This window comes from Balaenoptera physalus (genome assembly GCF_965194825.1).
Source record: "Balaenoptera physalus genome assembly, chromosome: 3".
NCBI lineage: Eukaryota > Metazoa > Chordata > Mammalia > Artiodactyla > Balaenopteridae > Balaenoptera > Balaenoptera physalus.
Genome location: NC_138890.1, coordinates 99,132,893 through 99,159,906, shown reverse-complemented (window position 1 = coordinate 99,159,906; position 27,014 = coordinate 99,132,893). Strand labels below are relative to the sequence as shown.

Sequence of the window (27,014 nt, the reverse complement as noted above, 5' to 3'; positions counted from 1 at the left end):
CTTTTGGATTTCCCCTCCAGGGAAAAATGTTCTTTTGAACATCCTTAATGGTGACAAAATTTGTCCTTTGAGGGTGAATTTGATTTTTGGAAATGGTACAATGTATTCATAGTGAACATCTGTTGTTTTTGGTCTACCCGGAATCCTTTTCCCCAGCTAATGGTTGGAGAGACTGCGTTTCTTCTATTGTTCACTCTGTCTCTGAAGGCTCTTGAGGAGAAATAGTTTCAAAAATGCCTTGGGAAATGGCCACATTTTCCCTATATTGGTAACTGAACCCATATTTACCTGAGATGACTACTGCTCCCCTACTAGGTCCAAGTCATTTAGGTGGGATGGCTTCACCAGTAGTTCCAGGGGGGAGACACGTGACTCGGGTGATTGAGTCAACTGAAACACCACTGTGGCACTCGGCTCTGGAATTTGGACTTACACTGCTGGGAAGAGAATTTCTCATTCTGCTACGATGTAAGACTGAAACTGCTGGCCACCATCTTGCTGCTCTATGGGGAGAGAGCTTGCTTAAAAATGGAGCCAACACAAAAGAAAGGAGATGTGAGAAATGAGCAATGATACACATGAATGTGCACATATGTACACATCTATATAATGAGAGAGATCAAGTCCTGGTTTGTGCTCCTGGATCCAGATATACTTGGAGCAAAAACTGTCCTGGGGCTTGTTTATGTCAATAAACTCCCCTTTTTTAGCCAATAAACTTCCCTTTTGCCTAGTAGGTTTGATTTGAGTTTCTGCCTTACTAATCCTGACTAGTGATTCCTGACTAATCTGCTAGAACAGAGCCAGGTCTGATGAATGAATTAACTCCTCAAGCAAGGAGTAAGGAAGGCACCAAGACACTGACGACAAATTTCTACTCAAGAAACATTCATTGAGTACCTGCTAAGTATTAGGCCTAATAGTCAAGATACTGAAATAAACTAGTCAGTTCAGGATGGCAAGGTGCTTTCTGCTGACAAAAGAGATTGACTCTTTTTTCTCTGACAAAAGACTCCATTCCCAAGGAGGAGTTCGTGACAGAAATGTCTCTGGCAAAGACAGCACCCTTGAGCATTGTCAGAGCATGTTATGAGTTTCCCAAGGTGACTAATTTTTAAAGAAGACAACAATTATTTGAGGTTATGAATTCTATCTTCATAAAAATAAAATTCTATGTCCCTCTGTGGTCATACCTCCTGTAGAACAGGAGAACACAGGAATTTCTATGTAGGGGGAGGAACAACATGATGGTTAGCACATAATACATAAATTTATTTCAGATTTGGGAAGGACTCCTGAGTAGTGTTAGAGCTTACATTGGAGTGGAAGGAGCAGTGAGTGGGGAAAAATTTAACTCTGTCACCAGTCCTAAGTCTAGTTTTCTTAGCAGCGTTTCTATTGCTTGAATAGGTTTTTCCTCATGTCAGCTTTCTTGGTCTATTCTTAGTATGAAAAGTCCAGGATAATCTAGAGTAATTTTGCTCTGAAGTTAGTAAGGTGAGATTTCTTTGGCTGCAAAGTGTGTGATCCACTCAGGTAAAGAGTAAGTGAATTTACTGAAGGGTGCTTGGGCCAGCAGCTCTCACCGTTTCCTCGTGCGCCTCATGCTCTCAACTTTGACTTGTGTTTCTGCCTCTCCTTGCATCTGCTCTCCACACCAACCACCTCTCCTCTTTCTACGGACCAGCTTCCTCTGCTGACTCATCATTCCTACTTCCTCATCACTTCAGCCTGCACAGCGCTCATGAACATGACCCTTCCAACCTCAGCTCCCAACTTGAACTGCCAAATTCCTTCCATGTTTCTTAGTTCACATTCCTGAGGGGGACAGACTGATCAGTCCAGTTTGTAGTTTTGAGCCAGATTACCCAGAACCACTGGCTAGCTATGGGACATCCATGATCAGGATGGGGCAATGCCATGTGGAGCCAAATGAGAACACCGAAGAAGCAGGAAACTTTAGGGGTATGGATGAGTACAATAATGCAATCCTGTTTCATGTGCTTGTGTCTTTCCCCACAGGACCTGCAAAGTGGCTTAGTAGCTGCCATTTTTAGGTCATCCAATGTTCGTGTTTCTAGTGATACCAATTCTTAGAAATTTTCAAAGTGTTTGTAGGAAAGGCAGGAGAAAAGCACTTCTTCAGTAAGTCAGCAAGTAGAAGAAACCATGATCAGAAGAAGCAACAAGTGATGGCAGGGGGTGGGGTATTATCGAGCTAAATCTTGGGGTGGGGGCAAAGAGAAAATAAGGGGACTATTTGGAGAACAAGTTTGAGACTAAGGAATATGCCCCCAGGAGGTAGGTCCTCAATAATATGCCTTAGACCCACAGCTGCCCCTTATTCTATTCTCCCCTGCCCACAACCTAGAGCATATTAGGTCCCATAAATCAATATTTAAGGTACCCTATTGTTTATACAAGCTAGTCTAGGAAACTGGCCACCATTTATGACCTTGCTCCTATAGAAGAATGCATCCTCAGGATTGAACAACTGACTTACAAATGGACTTGTGACATGTAATTGCTGCTAAAATTGGGAACTGCCTATAAATAGATAAGCATTCTGGGACTTTCACTTGGGAACCAACAATCACTAGAGAATCAACAGCTCACAGGAAGAAGTTCTGCTTCCCTTTCCCACAACCTACTTTGCTCCAACGAAGAAAGTGCTACCAGGGTTTAGTCAGGTTTAAAGAAGTGACCTTAACCATGAGCTAATAGAGATTTTCACGGTTTCTAGTAAAGGGATTAAAAGTAATTCCAAATGTTGGAGCCAAAGTGATAAAAAGAGTGGGAGCTCTTTTGGGAGAGAAAAGGCAGCTATATCTCTGCCCCTTCTGCTTCTCTCTAGCTTCCAGGAGGGGTAAAGAGGCAAACTTTCCCTCTCCCCTCTATTCCTTTCTGTGCTCTCTCTGCCAAGAGGCTAGTTATATCAGAAGGCCAGGGCTGTGCTGCCTACTAAAGAATGTGCTAGGTAGCTCTAGGCCAAAAGAACTCAAATTTAAGTGTGATCAGAAACACCTGGTGGAGAGGTAAATCATCCAGACTCTCTCCTGGAATTTGGCCAGCAGGTCTGGGTGTGGCCCAGGAACGGGTACTTTTAAAGGATGATTCTGGGGCAGTTAGTTTGTGTATCGTATTTGTGAAAGAAAGCCTGGACCCTGGAGCAGAATCTGGCTCTTCTGCTAAGGTATGTTTGTTTGTGCACATGCACGCTTGCTCTGCTTTAGTTCTGGGCTCCAGGAAAGCCTCTTGCTCAAGCAAAAGGTTTTGCTCCTACCTAAATCAGAAAAGCTCAACATTTTGAATTTGGAGCCAATGCCAAATTAAGTAACAGCTCCCACTAGTTAGGCCATAGACCTCTGAGCCAGAACTTCCTGGGTAGAGCAGTGGTTCTCAACCTTGTTGTACATTCGAACTACCTGGGGAGCTTTAAAAAATACTGATGCCTGGGTCCCACTTCCAGAAAGTCTGATTTCATTGGTCTGGATACAGTCTGGACAGTTAGGATCTTTTAAAACTCTTTGGATATTTCTAATGGGCAGCCAAAGAGAACCACTGTAGTAGGAAAAATAATTTTCATTTTCCTGGAACCCTGGCTAAAAACAATCTCAATATTCGCTCTTTAACATGGTGGACACCATAGAAGAAAGACTGATATTTGCATTTCTGCAAGGTAAAACAAAACAAAACAAAACAGCAACAATATATAAGAGATAATGTCTTGAATAGTGTTTACCTGTAAACATAGTCAAGGATAATAAAAATATTCTTAGTCTGTCTTCTTTTGTCCTGTGGCAAGAAAGAAAGGCATGGCATGATATAACTGAGAACTCTCTGAAGCATTTCAGAGATAAAGTCAACTACAACAATACTCCTGACTTCAAAAGCTTTCCCTAAAGAAACCGAAAGGTGTTAAACCTTTATGTTTTCTGTTTTTCCTGAGACCTAGCTGACCAGATTCATCGTTGATGTAGGTACAGCATTTCAGGAATATCTATGGCTTGATTCTTTTCATATTCTAGAAATAGGTGAATGAATTTAACAGCAAACATATCAATGGACTATATCTTTTGAACAAATGGACAACCAAATTCTGATCATTAGAGGAACAATGACTTTATTAAATCTGTAATATTCTAACATGTTCACACAAATTTAGTGACTAGTTGGCTTTAAGCTGTTTTTTTCATAACAATCTGGTGTATTGGGGTTTTGTGAGAATTGAACTATCTCTTGTCAAAATACAGTGCAATTCTGTATTTAAGGATGATGACATTTATCTTAGAGATAGGTTAATGGGACGATGTCTGAGTTAGTTGGATTCCTGCTGAAAAGCTTAAGAAACTGTAAGTATGTGCTCAAAATTAAGAGTTCTAAACTGGGGGTCCTTGGACAGAGCAATCTATGGATTTTGGGGAGGTCCACATACGCTCTGAAACAGTTTGTGTAATTTTGAATGTATACGCTTCGTTCTATTTTCCTAGGAGAAGGTCCATAGCTTCTATCAGATTCTCAAAGGGTTTATAACCACAAAAGGTTAGGACACATAGCTCCATATATTTAAATAGAGAATCCTCCACTCTAGGCCCCTTCAACACAGTGTGCTATTGAGAACAAGATATAGAAATTGAAAAATAATAATAACCTACTTTGCTCTTCAACCCTGCTCTTCTCAGGGCCAGGATTATAGACATTTATGTGATGTACTGACAGCCGTTAGGTCTTAGCTGAAACTGATTTGCGATAAATGAGCATCAAAGAGAGCAGCAGTGGCAAAGATTCTGACTTTTGCTTCTTTTGCTGAAACTTCCCTACCATTGCAGGAAGAGTGGGCAGTTTTGACCAGCCAGGAAAAGCTGATAGTGGCCAAGACAGAATCTCTGCTTTCAGTGTACAGAATGGGTACAGTTTTCTAATTGCAGGGCAGAGAATACATTTAATATTTTCCCAGCTGATTCCTGTTCCTGCATCTAATTAGATGGTGTCAGCTTGAGGTGGTCATTGTTAAAGGCTGCAAATGCAGTACAGATGTACCTACCTTTAATCACACCCAACATGGGAAGTTGTGGCTTTTCTGAAATGATAAAGAGTAATGACTTTATGAAAAAATTACTTTAAATAGGAAGTCATTTAATTTTAAAATTTATTCAAATTATAAATATTAATTCTAATTCCCATTCAGAAATTTCTTCTAGGTGACGTTTAGCCTCATTACGGGGAGAAATGTGATTTTTTTGTTAAAACAATATTTTAAATAAAATTTATCTAATATTATATAGCATTACTGTTTCAAGACATTTGAGTAGGGCAGATATGTAGCTCAATTTTCCCTGATGTGAAAAATATGATGTATGAAGTTAATTTTTTATTAACAAGGCTAATTCCAAAATATATGCTCAGTATATAGTACTCAGTATACAGTTTTATGGGGATTCAAGGAGTGACAATTAGCACTGTAGATATTTAGATATGAAGCTAAACTCACATTTTTGTAAACTTTAATGTAATTATAATGGTTTTAGCTTTCATGAAACAATGTGCATTTGCGTAAACAAGAAGAAAAGGAAAGCTTATTTAAAATTGAGAAAACTGTTTTCTTAAATTTGAATTATTGTAGTAAATGCAAGATAATCCTTTCCATGTTAAAAATAGGGAAATATTTGTAAGTGTTTAAAATTGACACTGCTGCCATTCTTAAATCTGAGTGACCAGGAATCATCTAAAAATTGGTTTGTATTTGCTTTTGGTTTTCTAATCTGTTGATTGATCCGAGCCATTTTGAAAAAGAGATGGCAATGTTTTATCCCTTCTTTAAAGAAGATTCCAGTCATTTAAACTGAAAAATGACACTACGTTTGAGCTACTGGTGGCTTAAGTTCTTGAACAATAACAAAGACAGCTAATAATTCCTTTTCTCCAATGCATGAGAAATAAATCAAATGTGAATATAAGCATTGTTAAATGCTAATGATTTTTCAAAATGTTTTAACCTTTGAAATGCCAGTAACTTTCTCCATTATAGATATATGACTGAGGTGGCAGAAATAAAAATAAATCAATTCATCTATTTGCAGATTAAAAATGCATATGACTGATTGCAGGACTCATAAAAATTGGACATTAATTCTTCTTGAGGAATACAAGTGAGGGTACTATCCTGGGTGACATTTATCCCCATATGGAAGAGTGGATTGAAAAAAATTTTTATTACTATGACATTTTAAGCCACATTACATTTATATAGTATTTTCATACTATTACCACTTAAAAATCTTTGATAGTGGGATGTCCAGATAAAATCCTCACTGAAGTTTTGGATTACACCTAGTAGAGTGTAAGTGATCTTGTAGCTTACAAAGCTTAGGAAGAAACTCTGACCCCTGGATATTTTTTAAAAGAATCCATATTGTTTATTTAATCCCAAGTATTTTTCAATTGCTATCATGCTACTTTCCCCAGTCCTGGCTGGTGTTCTTTTCGGGGATGCTACATTGACCCATTCTTTTAAACAACATATATAATCTAGCAAGGCACATGTCAACAAGGCTTCAGGTTGAAGCCAGGCCTGGAAAATATTTTTCAAGCAATCCTATCTCCATCCTTTCAGTCTGAGGTGGAACTATTTAGAGTGTGATGGGAAAATTGCATTGAGTGACATGTTGGGTCCTGTAAGGGTCCTGCTACTCTGAGATTCTATGAATGGAATGGGTGGGGAGAATTAGTACAGCCTTCAGGCAGCATCTATAGCTGCTAAAGCCTCTGATGACCTCCTTCAATGAGCTTCCTAATGTTACAGTCCGGCCTCTGCCCACCTTGGGGGCAGCTGGGACCTGGCCTTGTTAGTGATAGCTGCAAAGGGCCGTGAGGCTCAACTGATCATCGCTGGGTGAGGAAGTGTCAGGATCACTGTAGATCTGAGTCAGGGCTAAACTCAGGATTTCTTTCTTTTCTTTGTAAAAACGTAGTTCTTGTCCTGCTTTCCTGGCTTCCTCCAGCTCCCTCAGGGCCATGCGTAGCTCTTGGGAGAGAATTCCTGGTGACTCCCGCTCCTTCATGATCCAGTCCAGGGCCATGTGGCTGCGCATCTTTTCATCTAGGGAATACTGGGAATAGTAGGAGATGACTTCCTGGGAGCCAAGAAACAAAGTCCAGAGAGTCAGTAAAGAGCAACAAAGGTACCCGGGCTCATGGCCTTCTGACGCCTCACTTCCTGTGCCTCCACCACCCCACACACACCCCCAGGGGTTCTACCAATAACCAGACCTCTCTGATGTTCACAAACCGAAGCCAAATCTCAGGACATACCTCTTAAAGGAAATAGAGGGCTCAGCTGGTACACAAAGTAGGGTCACTCCAGGTTGAATCAAAACACTACCACCAGGAATGACCCAATAATGTTCACAGAACAGAGCTCTGACCTTGCTAGAAAATATGTCTTCCTTTGAAAATGCATTCCTATAACAATTAGTATGAACATTATCTCATTCATTGAACTCTTCTGCTCAGCATTATCTCCTTTGGCAAGATAGAGAGGGAAACAATTATATGGAAGGATTTGGACAGAACTGGGTTTGGTCACACCCATTGCAGAAAGCAGGGAGCTTTGAATCAGGACAAGACTTAGACACCAGGAGAATCAACTTCCTAACTGCTATGTTGTTAGCATAAGGAAGATGACAGACTGAATGGCTCACAGAAACTATGGGAAGAACTTTAAAAATGTATTATGGAATATAGGTATTATCATCATTGATATCATAATGGTACCTTCATGTACATTGTCTCTCACTTTCTCCAAATAATTAAAAATTTGTCACTGTCTGTCAATTCTCATGTTTAAAATTTGCCAATACATTGTAACATCATGTATAAGTTTGATGGATGCACTTTAAGAAGGTCTTGTGGAGTGGATGCATTGTTTATTTTTATTTTCAAGAACATATGGTATTTATTTATGACCTTAACAAATTAAAAACAATCATGGAAAAGTGTTTATAACCAACCCGGCATATTTCAAAGGCTTTTTATTGAATCAAAGGAAAAGAAAAAAAATAGCCAAAGCCATTGTCAGCTACTCATTTCTTTTCCATCTTTGACATTTTGAAAGCCAGGCTTTCTAAGCAAAGAACAACTAAAAACTCCTGGGGCTGCAGTGCATGGAAAACTCTTACATCCACCCTCATATTGCTGACTAGTAGAGGCTCTGTTCCTCATACAAATTCCTGTTAGCAAATTCTCAAAACAAACTACCATCTTCGAAGGCTAATGGGGTAAAGGAAGAATAAATCTTGAGGGATAGCAGGTGAGAATCATTAAGTGCATGGGAGGGGGGTTGTCTTTGCTACTAAAAAAAAAGGGAGAAGGGTGCTTTTTATAGGTAGCAAAGAAATAGTGAGACCCTGTCTCTGAAAATTAAAGAAGAAACTTCCAAACCAAAAAACTGGAGTGACTGAAATACCAGGTTGTCCACCTTTATAATCATTTCTGTTGTCCCTTAAGGACATTTGGTGGGGATGAGAAAAATCCTCCTGCTACACAATCAACTCTACCAGAAGCAGTGCAGACTCACATTTCTTTCTGCCTTGAAGCGTGGGAGAGAGCACACATTCCAAGCAGGCAGGACAGGTGCATAGAGTAGATTCAGTATTTGACTTAGAAACTAAGTCTGTCTTAATGATCCCTTCATTCTGGCATTCAGTACAGGTATCTAACTCAGTCCTATGCCCGGCCAACATTCTTCTTAGTGTGCATTTTTGGTCAGTCCCTGATGCAACTGGACTGATGTATATCCTGGAAGATGACAAGCCGTCTGCTCAGTCCATACAACGCAAACCTGTTTTTATTGGAAAATCTCACCTGTCGGGAACACTTTGTTTCACGAAGGGCTTTTAGGCTTCCATTCCAGTGCAATAGTTGGAAAATGGTCATAAGCTCCTATAAAACCCAAATACCTGTCATTAGTCTCAAAGCAGAAATGTGAAGGAAAATGTCTCAGTGATTGCTGAGCAGGGCATAACTCTGATCCCCAACTATATTGGGGAAATAGAATATACAATGCTGTCAGAACACTTTGAGACTTTTCAAATACCACAATCCTAGGCTTTCGGAGCATTTTTCCTTCCCTCCCCTGCTATTTGGCACAAATTATTAAATAATTGACAAATACCTTTCAACATTAAAAATACATATGCTCTAACAATTATACACCGAAGAAATTATGTAAATATACCAGCACATCTTAGAATAATGTATAGGCAAGGCTATTCATTGCATCACTTTTTAAAATTGCCCAAGACTGGGAATATTTTAAATGTTCATTTTTAAAGGAATGGTTAAATAAAATATCATCCTAAAGTGTAGCAGAATACGGCACCCCCAAATATGCCACTTGGGTATATTGATTATTTTGAGCTGTAAATAAAAAACTGCAAAGAGGCTTTCTCTGAACTCCCCTTATCTGCCTAAAGACAGATCCTCCAAAAGGAACACAGTTGTCATAAATCCCCTCCCCAAGAGTTGCATCAAGCAGGGAAGATTGACTCTTATCACAGAAGTAGAAACTAAAGTCCATTCCACACCCAGACAAACTTTGTCACAAACTATCATAGCTCCCATCAATTCTTCTAAGGGCCCATTCATCTTTCTTAAAGATTATTTAAGGCCTGAGAGGCCTATATCCCCTCTCCCCTTTCCCTATTAAGATGGTATTCAATCCTGAATTCTAAGCCACCTTGTGGAGGTACTCATTTTTCCCTGGGTACTTCTCACATATACATGAAGTGTACTTCTGTTTTTCTCTTCTTCATCTGTCTTTTATTACAGGGGCCTCAGCTAAGAACTCGGAAGGGCAGAAGGAAAATGATTCTTCCTCCCTACAACACATTCACCCTACCAAATACGCTGCAATCACAAAGCATGAGAAGGCTCTCTAGTTCTAATATAAAGACTCTCTATGAGGTGTTGTTAAGTTAAAAGCAAAGTGTCCAACATGTACACTGTGTGCTACTATTTGATTAAAAAGAATAGGAGATGCCTATAAATATTTGCTTATAAACGCCTAGAAGAGTTCTGGCAAGATACAAAAGAATCTGGTAACATGAGTTGCCTCTGGGGAGAAAAAAGGAGGGAGACCTTTCTCTGACATTCTTTGTACCTTTTGAATCATGCGACAATATTACGTATTAAGGAAAACAATTTAAATGTAATGGACAGGGCTTCCCTGGTGGCGCAGTGGTTGAGAATCTGCCTGCTAATGCAGGGGACACGGGTTCGAGCCCTGGTCTCGGAAGATCCCACATGCCACGGAGCAACTAAGCCCGTGAGCCACAACTACTGAGCCTGCGCGTCTGGAGCCTGTGCCCCGCAACGGGAGGGGCCGCGATAGCGAATGGCCCGCGATGAAGAGTGGCCCCCACTTGCCGCAACTAGAGAAAGCCCTCACACGAAAACTAAGAGACCCAACACAGTCATAAATAAATAAATAAAATAAATAAATAAAGTATTAAATGTAATGGACAAACATAATGGACAAACTACAGAAACTGTAAAAAACCCCTAAGTTTATAAATTCAGTCAAGAAAATGCCTTAAAATATGGACAATAAGGTTGAACTGACATTAAAACTCACCCATAGTTTTCACATTCAATGGCTAGGGCTGAGCACAGCATTAAGCCTTTCTATCGGCACCATCCTTTCCCTGCATGACACCCAGGGCAAGCTAATGTGTATTCAACATACTGAAGATTTTATTTTCCTAATCGTATTAGGATTAGCAGTCTTCCACTGAAGTTACCTGCATTTTTTTTTTCTTTTTTGACCAGAGAAACATCTACTGTGGATTAGTAGTACAAACCACAACCACATAATTATTAGAAAATAACAATACAATTAAGGAACTTCCTGGTCATGAAACTAGTTATGAAAACTTAACAATTAGACAGATGTCTTATGCCCATTCAAAAAAAGTGGACTTTTATTGTCTTTAGGTCTGCTTGCTCTGGAAAACGTTTTCACTATGAAAATCAGGAGACGCAAAGTCACTCTGAGATTCCAGTTATCTTAAAATTATGAGGTAAAAGTTAAAGTGATAAGATCATCAGAAAAAATAGCACTATTCTCATGTCTAGAACTGCCATTAGAATGTAATGCTTTTCTTCTTTTCAGTTTGGGATACAGTTTGGGATTTTGTGTATGTACTACTGCACAGTAAGCACCCCAAGAACCCACGGAGACCTTAGTAAAAGCAAAACCATGTGTTTCCATTAATTAAAATATGACATGGACACCAGCTGAGCTATACGCCTCCTGCCCCAAACACTGACCCCACCGTCTGCCCAGGGTCCTAGGTCCAGTGTCTGGGTAGCCCACCCCTCTTATGCTAATTTGGAAAAGTGAGAGTGGTTTGTTCCATAACCAAATCTTGCCTAATCTGGATCTCACCACTATGCTTCTTATCAAAGTAACCCCAGTAACTGAGGAAGACAAATTTGTGCTGCCCTTCTTACCGTACCCTCAAGCCTACTCAGTGAATGCTTTGCAGCCATAAAAATGAATAGGAATGCTCTTTTGGTTCTGATATGGAATAGTCTCTACCGTGTTACAGGAGGGACAATATTTACAAATAAGACATTTTGTTTTATGTTTTATCTTAAGACTCCACTTAAATTTTGTATTCTATTGTTTGCGCATTTTTTTTAAAGAAGAAAATAAATACGACTCCACTCCTTTCCCCACCCTGCAATCTTCATGTAAAGCTGACAACCCAGAAAGATATACTGAGTTTATCCTGTGGCTTCCAATAGCCCTCTTGGCATTGTCCTTGCATCCTTGTGGCCCAGTTTGAGAAACAACCTACTGCCAACAGAGCTCTTAATTCCATCCTCTGACAATTGTTGCCTTAGTAATATATTTTTCTTCCAATGTCCTCTCAGCTCTTATTCTTATCTGTGCACTAAGCCCCCCATCCAGATAAATTTCTTTCATGCCACTCAGCAATCCTCCTAAGACTTCAGAACCCACAATTCTGTGAACAGAACCAGAAATCTTTCCCATGTGCCTTGGCAACCTACATCTCTCAAACACTTCCCCACAGAGACCTGAACTGTTTCTGCCTGCAAGAAGACGATCCTCCTCCTCCTCCTCACCCCCCAAATTTCTATTCTATCACCAAGCAGTTTTTCCCTCTGCAGTAATACAACTGCCTCTTCTTCATTGTTGCTCTTGTTCCTAAAATCCCCCAGGAAAGATAACCTTCTGTCTGCCTTCTTACATTATGTCCTGATCTAGTTCTTGCTCTCCTCTCTGGAGATACGACTCTCATCATCGTCATATAAAGTATATTGAAACATTTCCACATTCTTCCTGTCCCACCTCTTTATTTCCCCTCATATAACCAAGTTCACTATCTTCAGATCTTCCTGAAGCTGTATGAGTCCTGGGCTCAACCCCAGGAAATCCTTGTGTGCCTCACATTGATTCCATTGGAAATCCTTGCATTATGGGTAGACGGGCAAGGAGAGGGTAGCTAGGGACTTCTGTAAGGATTCGTTGCATCGTTTCACCATGACTCCTCACTGTCTGGTCTTCACAGCCTCATTTTCTACCTGTCGAAGCCCTATCACTTTGAAGGAAGTCTGTTTGGTGATCTACCTGTCCTGCTCCTTCCTCACTGAAGTCTTTGTACTGTGTTTGTTACGTGGGCTGATCTAGAAGCCTGGGTCAACTGGGTGGGCTGACAGATAAACAAGAAGCTGGCCTAGAGGTGGGGCTGGGACTAGGGTGAGGTGAGTGAAGCAAGATTTAAGGTACGTCATACAAGTTCAGGGTCTTTTATTTAAAATTCTGCCTGTATTTAAAATTTGGATGTTTTGTTTGTTATGAATTTTTGCACATTTGTTTTGAGTTTTTAAAATATTGCATTATAATATTATTTGCCTTGATTGCTGAATTTTTTGACGCTCCTTTAAATTTTGTACCCGAGTTCAATGCCTAACTCTTCTTACCCTAGTCTGGGCCCTTCTGGGGATTTGTCTCAGGGACAAGGCTGGCTTCATGAGCTTGTGATCTGTGTAGTCACAGAGGCTCTGAGCTTGGTTTAGTGCTCCGCTGTCTTGAAATTCTTAGTAATTTTTGAATAAAAGGCCCTGAACATTCATTCTGCACTGGCCCCATAAATTATGCAGCCAGTCCCCTTCAGCAAAGTAAATTTAAAATCGAATGGTGAATCAAGCCCTGCGTTTTCTTTCTCTTCAAGGAAATTGCAGCTGTAGCTTTCATTCTACAGCTTTTCTGGTTCATTTTGTCATTCATTAAATTTAAACCAACAACAACTGGGCTCTGTCCTCACAGTGCTTCCTGGTGTTGCCTCCTATGAGAAACAATGTTTGGCCTCCCAGCTACTCCCCGGGGAGAAAATGTACACTGCTTCTCTCTGGAACTCTGTCTGGGAGACTGGCTTGGTTCTGTGATTCATCAGAAATAAGAAAAACAAACAGTGTAAATGGAGAACTTGAAAAACAGGTGGGCACAATCTCCCCACCCAAGAGAATAGATTTAAGAGGAAATTTGTTTATGGGATGAGGTTTTAAAAGGCGACCTGGAGAATTTAGCAAAGATGTAAATAAACAACTCGTCTTTGGATTGCATTAGGCTTCAGAATAAATATATTAAGCAGCTTCAGTCAAGTCTGCCTTGAATCTGACCTTGACAAGACCCAGTGGCCATCCCACCCCCCAAACATCAGGCAGTTTTCTCTATGGTGAGGGGCAAGGCTACCTTAAAACAGGCATCCCGGCCTCCCTCCCACGAAGTGAAGGTAAGCAGAAGCGTATCATGTTTCCTCTGAGCGCTGCCTCCTTGATGGCCCCCCTGAAAGCCTGCAGGCAGTCAGGAGACACCAGTCTTGCTTTTATACGGTATAGTCATCCATAGCTAGATACAAACACACATCTATTACCCACCAGGGGTACTGAATTGCTGTGTTGACTGCAAACAGCCCAGGTCTGTGGTCAATTCCCATTATGTGCAGAAACAAGCTGATGCATTTAACCCAGGCCACCAAGGAATGTGTAGGAACCCAGCAGGCAACGTGGAGCTGGCGGAAGGAAGAGGGATGTGCTTCATGGCCCTCCTCCTGGGTTGCCAGCATCCCTACTGGGAGGAGGGAGTTTGGATTTTTCCTGCCTTCACATCTTCCTCTTCCTTTGTCCCTCATCCAGCACCCAGCCTCCACTATGAGAATTTATGAAGCATTTCCACAGTATGATTCAAATTATTATTTCATGTATTTTAATACCTTACTGCACAGACCACACAGAAAACATGCAGCCCGTAGCAAGGCAATTAAAGTATTACTAAAAGATGGTTGAGTACAGCCTTTCATAGTACTTGGACAGAATTTTAAGAATTTTTTTAAAAAAAAATCTTGCCTTCCCTATATTTGGCAGGCTAACCCACTGTGTTAAAAAATCATTCTTGATTTTTCTGAAAATAGCTACTAAATCCTATACAAGCTATTATGTACTGGGCCAGGCAACATTCATTGTATAATAAAAGAAGTACAATATTCTTCTGTCAGGGTTGAGGGGGGAGGAATTAACATAAGTGAGATTCTTCCTTGGGGAATCACCATGCTAAGTGTTTTATAAATGTCATATTATACACGCCCCACAACAAACCTACACAATGGGCATCATGATGCTTATTTTGTAGATGGGAAAACTGAGTCTCAGAATGGTTGAGCTCACAGGTGGCAAGTGGTGGCACAGGCTTTACATGTAGGTCTGTATGGTTTTTTAAACTTTGTGTCCCTTCTCTTGTGTCATGCTCTTCCTTTTTATTTTTTTTCTCTGTTTGACTTTAGATTGTTATGGAAGATTAAAAAAAAAAACAAAAAACCCTTGACAGTTCCACTCTTTTATTCTATAGCAAGGGCCCTGAAACATTTAATGCAGGGGAGCTACCTTGTCCTCATGTAAAGCCTTTAGGTTAAAGTTGTCAAGGGAATCCATCTGGTAGCCTCTGGCATTTCAAATGAAGCAGTCCTTCTTCAGAAATATATATAATAACAGTTGTCAGCTTTCACTGAGCATTAACCATATGCCAGGAACTGTTCTGGACTTTCTATGTGGTCCCATTTAGTCTTCACAATGGCACAGTGAGGTAGCACCACTACTATTATTGCTTCTATTATTCTTCCTGATTTACGTACAAACGAGGAAACAGATTTAGAGATGAGCAGCTGAGCCCACTCCCAAGCCTGGGCTCAGAACCACTGAGCTGCTGCATGCCCCTGTCTACACCAGAAGGTGAGCTTCAAGGTCTCTTCCAAGCCAAGACAAGCAACGTCAAAGGTCAGGGAGACCACAACCGCTTAAGGAGAAACCTGATCACTGAGATCTTCCTAGGGCAGGGTGAAGAAAGAGTATTTTGTGTCAATCAAATGAGAGAGTGATGAGGAAAATTACTGGTTTTTAAAAATGGGCAGGTGGGACATATCCACCTGAGAAGTGGCTATGCCATTGTAGTCAGGGAAAGAGTTTGAAAGGTACCAAAGATGGTATTTGGAAGGTGGTGGCTTCAGGTCTCAGCTGTAACACCACTGTAAATTATACCATGATGAACATTTGTGCCCATAAAACTTTATATTCTGATTGCTTCTTGGAATCTAACCTAAAAAAAAAGAAATCTTGGCAGGTAAAGTCTCCTCATTATAACATTGCATATTGATTCCTACTGGCATTGATGTATATGGATGGTCAACTGTATTCAAGTTTAATTTTTTAGAGAGTACACTTTTCATTCTCAATAACTTCTGAAGTTTTGTCTGCCCAGCCCAATATAGGATAATAGGAGTGTGAACTCAGAAATCAGACTGCCTGGGTCTGAACCCTGGCTGTGCCATTTGCTAAGCTGTATGACACACTTCCTTCAATGAAGACATAGGGATAAGAAATACATGTTTATTGTGAGGGTTAAATTATGGTAAGATTTGTTAAATGCTTAGCACAGTGCCAAAGTAAGCATCCAATGAGCGTTAGCTATTATTATTCTTATTGCTATTAATATAATTATTTAATTTGCAAATAACAGGTAATATAGTTCCTCAGCTCTATTATTGCTTGTCAACAGTGGAATGAAAAGGGTTACAGATTGCTAAATGTTTTGATTTAGTTAACAATAGGAGACGGCAGATCTTGTTTAACAGAAATACCATAACTGAGGGGAAAATTGTTTAATATACATTGCAAGCACCTTCATCCATGACTTCTGAAAATTAAGAACCAAATGGTCACAACCAACACTTCAAACTGTTTGATTTGGTTTAAGGGGGAGCTTTATACTGAAAAGCTGGTAAAATGTTAATAGGGTCATAAGACTGTAATGTTCCCCACCTGTTTCTTAGCTCAAGTCTTTCACTTTCCTTTAAGAAAGCAAAGATTGTTCCTGTTTGCTTTTTTGTTTTAGCCTCCTGAGGTGTGGCTAAAAGGGAGCACAGTGCTGGATTCTAGGAGGGTTAAATTAAAATGACCAAAACAAAAAAAGAGCAGATTATTGGGACGGGGGCTGTTAGTGATGAGTGGCATTCCCCCAGGCTTCTGGGGGTTGTGTAGCAAAACAAACATGTGGAAGGAAGCAGGTACCTGAAATTCCAGCATGGTCTTCCCCATGTTTGACTCCAACATGTAGTGGTAGGCTCCAATGCTGGTGCTGGGGTCGTCCGCGTCATCCAAAGTGCCCTTGGGAAGTAAGCAGAAAAGGAAAATATCATGGGTTTTTCCTCCTCTTCTTTGGGTGGTCATGAATTAATCCTGTGGCCTCACAGTGAGCCTTCTATTGTCCTAACCCTTCAGGGGTGCATCCTACAACACTACAACCGTTTCCAGTTGATTTGGGGTAAAATCCTTACTCTCACCATCACTCATAGTTAAGAGGATTTTGTAATCAATTTGAATCTAGCTTTTGATTAGAATGTTAACTGATTATATACTCAAAAAGAATAATTATCCCAAAGCAGAAATTCCTGTATCTCTCCACAGAGTTTTTGTTTGTGGTGGCATTAATGTTTGAGCAGTTGCTCTCCGAGGCAGCTTTCATCCATTATCGAAATCTTGAAATGCTGACTCGCTCCATAAGATTCCAATGATCACCAAGCAAATTATGTAACTAACAGGGAAAAAATCTCCAGTTGTATGGACCATTCATATTTTACCACCATGATTCTTTTTTTTTTTTTAATTAATAGCTACTTTATTTATTTATTTAGCTGTGTTGGGTCTTTGTTTCGTGCGAGGGCTTTCTCTAGTTGCGGCAAGCGGGGGCTACTCTTCATCACGGTGCACGGGCCTCTCGCTATCGCGGCCCCTCCCGTTGCGGGGCACAGGCTCCAGACGCGCAGGCTCAGCAGTTGTGGCTCACGGGCCCAGTTGCTCCGTGGCATGTGGGATCTTCCCAGACCAGGGCTCGAACCCGTGTCCCCTGCATTAGCAGGCAGATTCTCAACCACTGCGCCACCAGGGAAGCCCCCACCATGATTCTTAATGGGAGCTTTTCATAATATGCTGGTGTTTGGCCTGGAGACATGGATTTGGTTTATAGTTTTTCACTTTTGGACCACTTAATCTTTAGGAAACAAGGTGGGTGGGTGATGGGAAGAAATGAAATTCCCCTTCAATTTGGTTAGGGGGAGTGGCATTAAAAAAGCTGACATGAACTCAGGAATGGCATTGGGGCCTGCGCTTCAATATCCCATGGCCCTGGATTCCTGGGAAGGTGGGCAACGGCTTTGTGAGACTGAACAAACAACTGTCAGCATCAGATAGCAGCAAATTTATAGCTTTTGAATGCAATAACATTAACACACTACTGCTGAAATATTTATGTTGGCTTTTTAAATATCCCAGAGGAAATCCATCCAGAAGCCTGCAAACCATATATATTCTCCTTCCTTAGAAATTTCCATGAAAAAATGATAAATTACATTTACACTGAGGGCACCTCCCTGCTCCTGAGTAAATTCCACACATATAAATCAGGCATCATTTTCCTAACTTCTCTTCCTCAAAGGCACTTGAAATTTACAGGGCAGGAAAATAAAGGCTTCCTTTCATCCTCAGAGCAGATATAGACCAGAGCTCCCTGAGGTCTCTCTGCCAGGACAACCACTCTCTGTCCCTGCCTCTCCCCTTATCTCTCTTCTGCATGATAAGAGCATTTATGAGGGGGAAAAGCAGCAAAAAGGTCACAGCTAGTGTGATAATGTCACCTTCATTATCAGTAGCTTCTCCAGAATGACAGAACCTTTATAGTCAGATTAAGGGAATCAGAGAATGAAAATCTCAGATGGGGTTGACCCATGCTAAAGGCGAAGCTAGGAGGTGGCTAATCCCTTTGGTAATGCCAAGTTTCTGCACTTGAAGGACACACAGGGCGACACCTGCCCCAGTTGAGACCCAAGGTTTCCTCCATGGTTAAAATGGTTTATAATTTGGAGGTACGAGGATCAGGAGCACCAAAAATTCATGGGGCAAATCATCTACTGTACTCTTAGACTGCCGAGAAAATGTCCTATCTAAATTTCTAAGACAGAGTTTTTGGCTCTCAAAGCACTTTGTATTTAATTACATCCATTACAGAGATTTCCAAAGCTCTCTGAAAAAAGCAGTTGATATTAAGCATGATAATTCTAACAGCTAACAAATATTGGGCATACGGCTTTTCCCATATCGAAGCAGTCAGTGTTTCCTTAAAAACATAGATTGCAGGACCTCACGCTGGCTGGCGAATTGGCACTTTTAATAAGCACTTCAGATAATTTTTATGATTCGTCAAGTTTGGGAAAAATTGAGCTTCTTTATCTCTAGGTTAAAGCAGTATCCAACGGCATGCATTCTCAGGCCCTAAAAGAATCTGTGCTCCTCAAACAGCAAACATTCAAATAAACAAATCAAGGTGGATAATTTGATCCACCTTGATTTAAAGCTTGATTAATTGTGATTAATCCAGGGAGGCTAAAGAATATTACTGAGACATGGAATAGGGAGCCAGCTCCAATATCATGATTTCCAGCCCAAGTGTTCTTTCTGCTGAAAATTAATGATTTAATGGGTTAAAAATAAAACCTGCACAATTCTTTTTTTTTAAATTAATTTATTTATTTTTGGCTGCGTTGGGTCTTCGTTGCTGCACGTGGGCTTTCTCTAGTTGCAGCAAGCAGCGGGCTACTCTTTGTTGTGGTGCGCGGGCTTCTCATTGCGGTGGCTTCTCTGGTTGCAGGGCATGGGCTCCAGGCACGGGGGCTTCAGTAGTTGTGGCACGTGGGCTCAGTAGTTGTGGTGCACAGGCTCAGTAGTTGTGGTGCACGGGCTTAGTTGCTCTGCGGCATGTGGGATCTTCCCGGGCCAGGGATCGAGCCTGTGTCCCCTGCATTGGCAGGTGGATTCTTAACCACTGTGCCACCAGGGAAGCCCAAAACCTGCACAATTCTTAAAGAACTTGTTCACATTAGCATCTCCCAAGATTCAAATGGCTCCGTACTCTCAGTATAGCCAGCTTTTCCCTTCCCTGGTGGGTACTCACACTAGTGGAGGCAACTGCTTCCTGCACACTCTCCATAATGAATTCCTTGGTGATCCTGCGAGAGGGCAGCTCATTGAAGAGGGAGTTGATTAGGGCCACTTTAGCTGCATCGCGTCTGGCCTCAGCTCTACTTAAGCAGCACTTAAGAAGGGAAGGAGAAAAGGAGTCATTAAAGAATTCAGCATCTCACCATTTCGCCCCATCTCAATGGGTCTATGGACATTTCTATTTATACATTTACTGTCTGCAGCTATTCCTCCATACCCATGGCTAATCCCCTGAAGATCATCCAGATGTTCTTTCAGCCCTAGAGCCCAGGCAAATGTCTTGGTTAGTCTTCAAATGTTTTTGTCTTATTTCACAGTCGTTGAATGTCTACTATGCACCAGATGCTTTCATACTCTGTTAATAAATAATAACAAAAAAAATAATGGCTACTATTCTGTGCTAGGTGATTACATTCATTATCAGGGCCTTCCTCAAATCCTTATTTCAGAGAGAAAGAAAGGAAGGAAGGAAGGAGAATGGGAGACACTTTTAACACAATAATTAAAAACGCAGGTTCTGGAGTCAGACTCCTTGGGTTCAGATCCCAACTCTGGGGCTAACTAGCTGAAAGACTGTGGACAAATTAGTCTTTCTGTGCCTCAATTTCCTCCTCTGTAAATGGGAATAATAGTAATCCCTGTGTCACAGGGTTGAAGATAGGCTCAATCAGTTAATATAGAGAAAGTAGTGAGAATATCCAGCACACGGCCACACTCTATGAGAGCATCTCAGGCTTATACTTTTTAACCTTCAGGTTAGGACAAAGGGGCTGCTGTCAAAATCTACTGTTTTTGTTTTTCCAGCATTTATTCCTCACCCCCCTTCTAATAATAGTCCCCTGATTTTCTTGAGGACCACCTTTTCTACCTTGCTCTCAATCCACGCAGTTTGGGTGGGACAGGAAGTTTGGCTTTCCTGAAGTTAGGGGCCATAGGCAGCCTATGATTAGTAACTCACACAAAAAAATTCGTTTTTCCCCAATTTAATACTGCTCTCCATCCTCTTAGCCTGGCCTTCCTGTGGCTTACGTGGGTCTGCTCAATTTAACCTGATTCTTTTCTGTCCTCTCTGTCTCTTTTCTTACCAACTCTTCTTATTCAAGTTCTGGTTTGGTGTGGACCCTGGGTCCAGATAGAGGATGAAGCCCTATGAGAACTGCACTGCCCCTGGAGATCGCACATGTTGGAGGACCCCAGGGTGTGATGGCTCTCTCCTACAGGCTCCTGGGAACTGTCTAGGGTCCTAGATCTTACTCCAGGACTCCTAGTGGGAAACAAGCCCCAGGAAGAGAAGCCTAGGCCTGGGTCCTGGTCAACAGGGTGGCCAGACACCCTTGCCTCTGCCACTCAGTGACTGTGAGACCTGGGCTGCCTGCCTGTTCTTTGGAGCTTATTTCCTCACTGGGCAAATGGGACGGCTAGGCTCTCTGGTCTCCAAGGTGCCCACTACCTAGAATGCAAGATTCTCAGAATCAGTAGTGCTTGGTTACTGACGTCAAAGAAGAGGGAAAGTACCAAAGACCCCACTTCATTTTGCAGTTTCGTGCCTCAAGGGCTTCATAGCACCACCGGGAAAAAGCCAAACCCTTCCAGTTTGCTTTTAGCACATTCCTGCCTCTACCTCATCTGCCCCATGCTGACCATCCCTGCACTGATCCAAGAACACTCCAAACTCAAGCGCTCATGTCCTCCAGAGGCCGCCTCTCCTCTCCATCTCCACAGACCCAGTATGAGTCCCCTGAGGTCAGGCCCTGGCCCCCTCTGATATGCCCCCTGTGACCTCCCTAGAACAGTTGTGACTATTAGTGCAATGATCCTGTACTTGACTATGGATTACCTCTTCTTGCCCTTCCCCCAACCTCCAGGCCTGGGAAGTGCCCCTTATATACTTCTTGAGCATCCTCCAGAGTGCTTACTCCCAGGGTCAGTTCTTGGAATGCTCATGTATGGTTAGTACGTGGGCAAAGTAATGACAAGACTTCTGAAATGGTAGGAACATGACACCAAGGAGGATGGAAAAAACATGTGTCAGGAGCCTAACAGAACAATTAAAGGCAGCTATTTTAACTTAAACAACACAAAGAGATTTCCAATATTTCCTTTAAATGAAGAATGGAGCTAAATTTCTAAATATGTATGTGAAAGGTGGTTTGGGCTTTTTCTCCTTAGTGTTGAATGACAAGCTAGAAGGCTTTGGGGTAGCTTCAGGCAGCAGCACCCTTCAAGGTTTAGACCTTTCTCAGGGTTTAGGCCACCTGCATTAAACCAGGGTTGGGGGGATCGGAGGAGTTAGGCAGATAGATTGTCTTTGCATTATGGACTTGGCTGGAAATTTACAGGACATTGAGTTCTGAGTCAGCAGTCTAACTGAAGCTTGAGTGCCACCTCTTCCAGGAAGCCTTCCCTGACCAGTCCCAACTGCAGGCTGGGAGGACCAGCATCCATAAGAGGCACACACCACACTACTGTGTAATTGTCTACTAGTGCTCTGCCCACCGACCCCAGACTGTGAGCAACTTAAGGGCAGAGTCTGTGACTTAATCACCTCTGCATCTTTGCACCTGCAACATAGTATGTTGAATGAATAATTGAATGCAGCCTAGGAAATTCAAACACAGGTCACTAATGCGCCTGACAAAATATTCAAGAAATCCTCTTAAAGAAGAGAATTCAAGATATATACTTATTACTTTAAAAAGTCCCATTTCAATATACGCTTTATAGTATTCATAACCCAGTAACATAAAAATATACTAATATGTGAATTTCAGAGGGAAAATTGGCCATTAAGTTCAGACACTCTGAGAGTACTATTTTTGCCTGAGTGTAGGATATGTTTATTATTCTTTGGAAAATCAGTTCCCTGTTAAAAAGCAAACAACGTTTCTGCAAATATTACCTGACATCTGTAAAAGCAGCTCATTTTAACAGGAATTTGCTGTATGTAATCTATAATAATGCCATTGGGGTTTAGAATTTAGAGAATTAGATTCAGATCTGGGCACTCTTAAGAAACTTTATATAACTTTCTATCTAAATAATAGCAATTTAAACCATCTTTCATAGAGAGAGACCTAGTAAACACTACTTAGATAAAAGAAGCTATCTATTTTAAATAAGACCAGCTAAGTACTAGATCAAAGGCGCCACATACATTTACAACCAAATGGCACTGCTTCTGAGATCAAAGTGCTGCAGGGCTGAGAGAACAGAAAGAGCCTCTACCCAGAAAGCATGGAAGAGGACTATGAGACTTAACCAATTTCGAGATTTTAAAGCAGACACATGTCTTTACTTATTTTATTGTTTCAATGTACAGGATCTTTGGTTAAAATGGGGGAGAAAGTGTACCAATTAATAAGTACATAAAATAAAATAAATTCTGAGCCATCAAAGGCTTTTCTTGCTATTGTTTTTTGCATTTCTGAAAGACAAGTACTTCAAAATGTCTATAATGTTAACCAGCCGCTTTCTTTTAAATTTTGGAGCTACAAATCCAAGCCAGTAAAGCTGTATATTTTTCTTTAGGGATCTTTTAATGGGAACTCTCGAACCATAAGGACCTGTGCTTGGACAAGAAATTTAGCTAAAAGCAATCTACTTGGCAAATCTAAATCAGAGTGTGGATTCTGCTGTAAGAACAGGCACTGTTAGAGTTACCATCAAACAGTGGGAAATGCTGCAAGAAAATAAAATATGGTAAGTGACAGGACGTTTTATTGATGTGTCCAAACTGGTGGTCAAAGACATCAGTTGGGGAGTGAATGAAGTATGATGTTATTTCAAAGCAACTTCCTGCTGGCATTAGACTTCCCAGGTTGTATGGTTTATTCTTGCTGTTTTTCAGCCAGACCCCAATCATAAATACAGATTTGTAAACCATGCCTTATCCGCTAACCATTCTTACTTGTTAATATAGAGAGACAACTTCTGTCCTTTGCACTTTGTGAAAGTACAGAGCTGGAATATTTAACAGTCAAGATTTTACTAAAGTCAGCTGTGGATTTCTTTGGTATGTGGAGCCACATGCTTTTCAAGTGGCTAGCAGACCCCACTCAGACATTTATCTTGAGGCTTGGATGCCTTTCATTTGCTGGTAGATTATAAAACACTATAATCATTTCAAAGCCTCTCAACTCTAAAATTAAAGCCAACTAAAAAAAAGAGCATCTGTGGCATTGCTCAGGAAAACCATTTAAAGGCGGTGGTAGCCAGCGTCTGAGATAACCTCCAGTGATCTCTGCCTCCTGGTATTCACACACTTGTGCAGTCCCCTCCCATATTGTACAGGTTTGGTCTGTGCAACGAATAGAATATGGCAGAAGCTAAGGTATGTCACTTTTTAAATTAGGTTATAAAAGACCTTGTGGCTTCCATCTTGGTCACAGTTGCTTTCTCTCTGGGAAGAGTCAGCTGGCATGTTTTGAGCAGTCCTACTGAAAGGCACACGTGGTAAGGAACCAACTAACGCCTTCTGCCAACAGCCTTCTGAGTGCAACTGGAAGCTGATCCTCCAGATCCGATCAAGCCTTCAGATGACTCTAGCTCCAGCTGATGGCTTGACTGAAACCTCCGGGACACCCTGAGCCAGAACTACCCAACTAAGCTGCTTCTAGATTCCTGATTCTCAGAAACAGTGTGAGACAATGATAAGTTTTGCAGTAATTTGTTACCCAGCCATAGATAGCTAATACAAAGGCTTTGCTCACATCAGGCAATTGGGAACTCCCTCAGCCAACCCTTGAGGGAGAGCTCACTAACAGTAATCCTCATTGCTGACTCTATATGCTGGGTGCTGAGCTAAGCACCTTATGTCAATTGTCACATTTAGTTATTACCACAATCCTATGAAGTTGGTTTTGTTGTTATCCTTATTTTGCCCACGAGAAAAACAGAGGTTACATATCCCAAGGTCATACAACTTAAAAAGTTACCGAAACAAGATTAAACCCCATGTCTATCTGACTTGAAAGCCCAGATTTTTAACCACGACACTAATCTGCTTGTCACAGAAATGGTCACCCACCTTGGAATAGAGAAGATCTATAATTTGGCTGAAGTCTCCCAGCATCCCCCAAATCAGTACAGATAGTACTTTAGCCCAAGCTCCAACTTTGATATTCCATGGGTCATTTTGACATAAGACACCAAGAGTATCTCCTCCCATTCCCACATGATGAACTCAACTTCTTTTAGAAGAAAAGGCCAAGGAAGAAGCAGTGCATTGTCATAAGAAACTGTGCTCAATGATAAGGGGCAAGTGCTTACAATTATATTAATACCTCTTCCCTCCTATTGTCCTTTTGATGCTTTCCTCCACCTGGACTGTAGGGAAAAGGAAAATAGACAGAGAAAGACCAACTATGACTAGACCAGAAGATCAAATGTCATTCCCTGTTGGAAGTTTCTCATGCTGGCTGGAAGTGGTCCCTTGATTAAGTATGGAGCCAAAAGAATTGGGGGTTTTACCACATACAATTGCTCAGCAATTTTAAGATGTGTTTGGTAAGTCTTTGAGAGCAAAAGTCATTTAAATCAAACTTCCCCAGCTCCACTGGATAAGAAATTCTCCTTAGACCAGCTCATTCTGGTTCTGTATTTTATTTTTGGATGTTAGATCATGGACAAGCTACGAGGACCCCACAGGGTACACTATGAAGATCATTGCTAAGCCTAGGCCAGGAGTCCAAACCAATAGTTCAAAAACTTTAGTATTCATAGTAAGATCACCTGGGGAACTTGCTAAATATGCACATTCCCAGGCTTCAGTCTGACCTATTGAATCAGAATCTCTTCAGATGGATCGCCGTGGGGGTCTGCATTTTAACAAGCTTTCCAGGTGATTCTGAGGCAGGTGGATCCAGGACTATGCTTAGAGGAATGTTGCTCTAGCTTCTGTCCCTTCTGTGTCTCATTTTTAATTGGCAGAGGCAAAACTAGGTTCTGTGGGGCCTGAAGCTTACACAATTTGAGGGACTTTGAGAAAAACAATACGAAATCACACATTAAAAAGACTGGCATGTGAATTGGAAGGAGCCTATGGCAGAAGTTTCATTTGCTTCATGGTTGAAAGGGAGAACTCTCTCCTCTACTAAAATACTCTACCCTTCTATACTCTGGTCACAAAATGTCTGGGGGATTTCCCCCCTACACCAACTAATTCTCTGATACCAGCTGGGTGTCCTACAATTTAACTCAATTCTGAAACTGTCCACCTGAAGATAGCATCAGATTCCACAGATTAATGGCTCTGTCCTACAAGATGACTCCACTTCAGACACTAATCACAACTCCAGGTTATTAGCTGTGTTTCTGACCAACCAACTGGAAATGACAGATGCCCACAACTCCCTCCTCTGCTTCCATCATTCGGTAGAACAGCTCACAGAACTCATGAAAACTATTTACTTACTAGATTATTGATTTAGTATAAAAGGATATAACTCAGGAACAGCTAGAGAAAGAGACGCATAAAGCAAGGTGTGTGGGAAGGGGCTCAGAGCTTCCATACCCTCTCCAAGCAAACCACCCTCCCAGCACCACCAACCTAGAAGCTCTCTAAATCCTATCATTTAGGACTTTTATGGAGGCTTCATAACATAAGCATGATTGATTAAATCTTTGGCCATTGGTGATTAAGTCAATCTTTAGCTCCTCTTCCTTACCAGGAGATCAGAGGTTGGGGCTGAAAATTCTAAACTTCTTATCATATGGTTGGTTCTCCTAGCAACCAGGCCCCATCTCTAGGAGCTTCCCCAAAAGCCACCTCATTAACATAAACTCAGGTGTGGTATAGGCCTTTATTTGTTATAAATAATAAAAGATACCTTTATCACTCCTATCACTTAGGAAGTCCCAGGGGTTTCAGGGGCTGTTGGCCGGGAATCAGACTGCATATATGTTATTATAAATCACAATATCACAATGGTATATCGACCTCTGCTAACATCAAACATGCTAATTTCTCACTAGAGAAATTACTTCTACACAAAAGTCAAGGACAGCAGCATTCAGGTTGAAAAAAAAAAATCCTTTATGACTGTTCTTCTAAAAGTAGGCCCTTAGGAAGTATGTAAGTACTCCTAACTTAACTGAGGTCTCAATTTTCCTTTTTGCTCAGCAGTTTTTATTTCTTCCATGATAATTTTCCATGTGTCACACTATGCAACAGAAAGATTAAACCAAGAATGATTTGTGGGTCAGTAGGCTGTCCTGAAATAAAATAGTGGCTAATCCATTTTTTAGGATGTACGGAAATTCTTAAATTAATTGAAATAAAATTTTGGTAGCCACGTAAATGTTGTAAACATAGAAATGCCTAATAAGATACTAGTTTTATTGTTAATTATTGATAACAATAAAAATTGAAATTATTATAAGTGTGT

At 41.1% G+C, this 27,014-nt stretch overlaps 1 protein-coding gene across 4 annotated transcripts in view; it reads right to left on the bottom strand.

Moving 5' to 3' along the window:
• Positions 1-4,106: 4,106 nt before the first annotated feature.
• Positions 4,107-27,014, bottom strand: part of LIX1 (limb and CNS expressed 1) — a 59,701-nt gene continuing 36,793 nt past the window's right edge. For all 4 annotated transcript variants that reach the window (XM_082458255.1, XM_082458254.1, XM_082458256.1 and 1 more), the window contains 4 exons: positions 19,583-19,723; positions 16,648-16,743; positions 8,863-8,940; positions 4,107-7,133 (listed from right to left, as the gene is read on the bottom strand). In XM_082458255.1, coding sequence (XP_082314381.1) covers positions 6,846-7,133; positions 8,863-8,940; positions 16,648-16,743; positions 19,583-19,723 — 603 coding nt within the window. In that variant the 3' untranslated portion in view covers positions 4,107-6,845. The remainder of the gene's footprint in view (positions 7,134-8,862; positions 8,941-16,647; positions 16,744-19,582; positions 19,724-27,014) is intronic.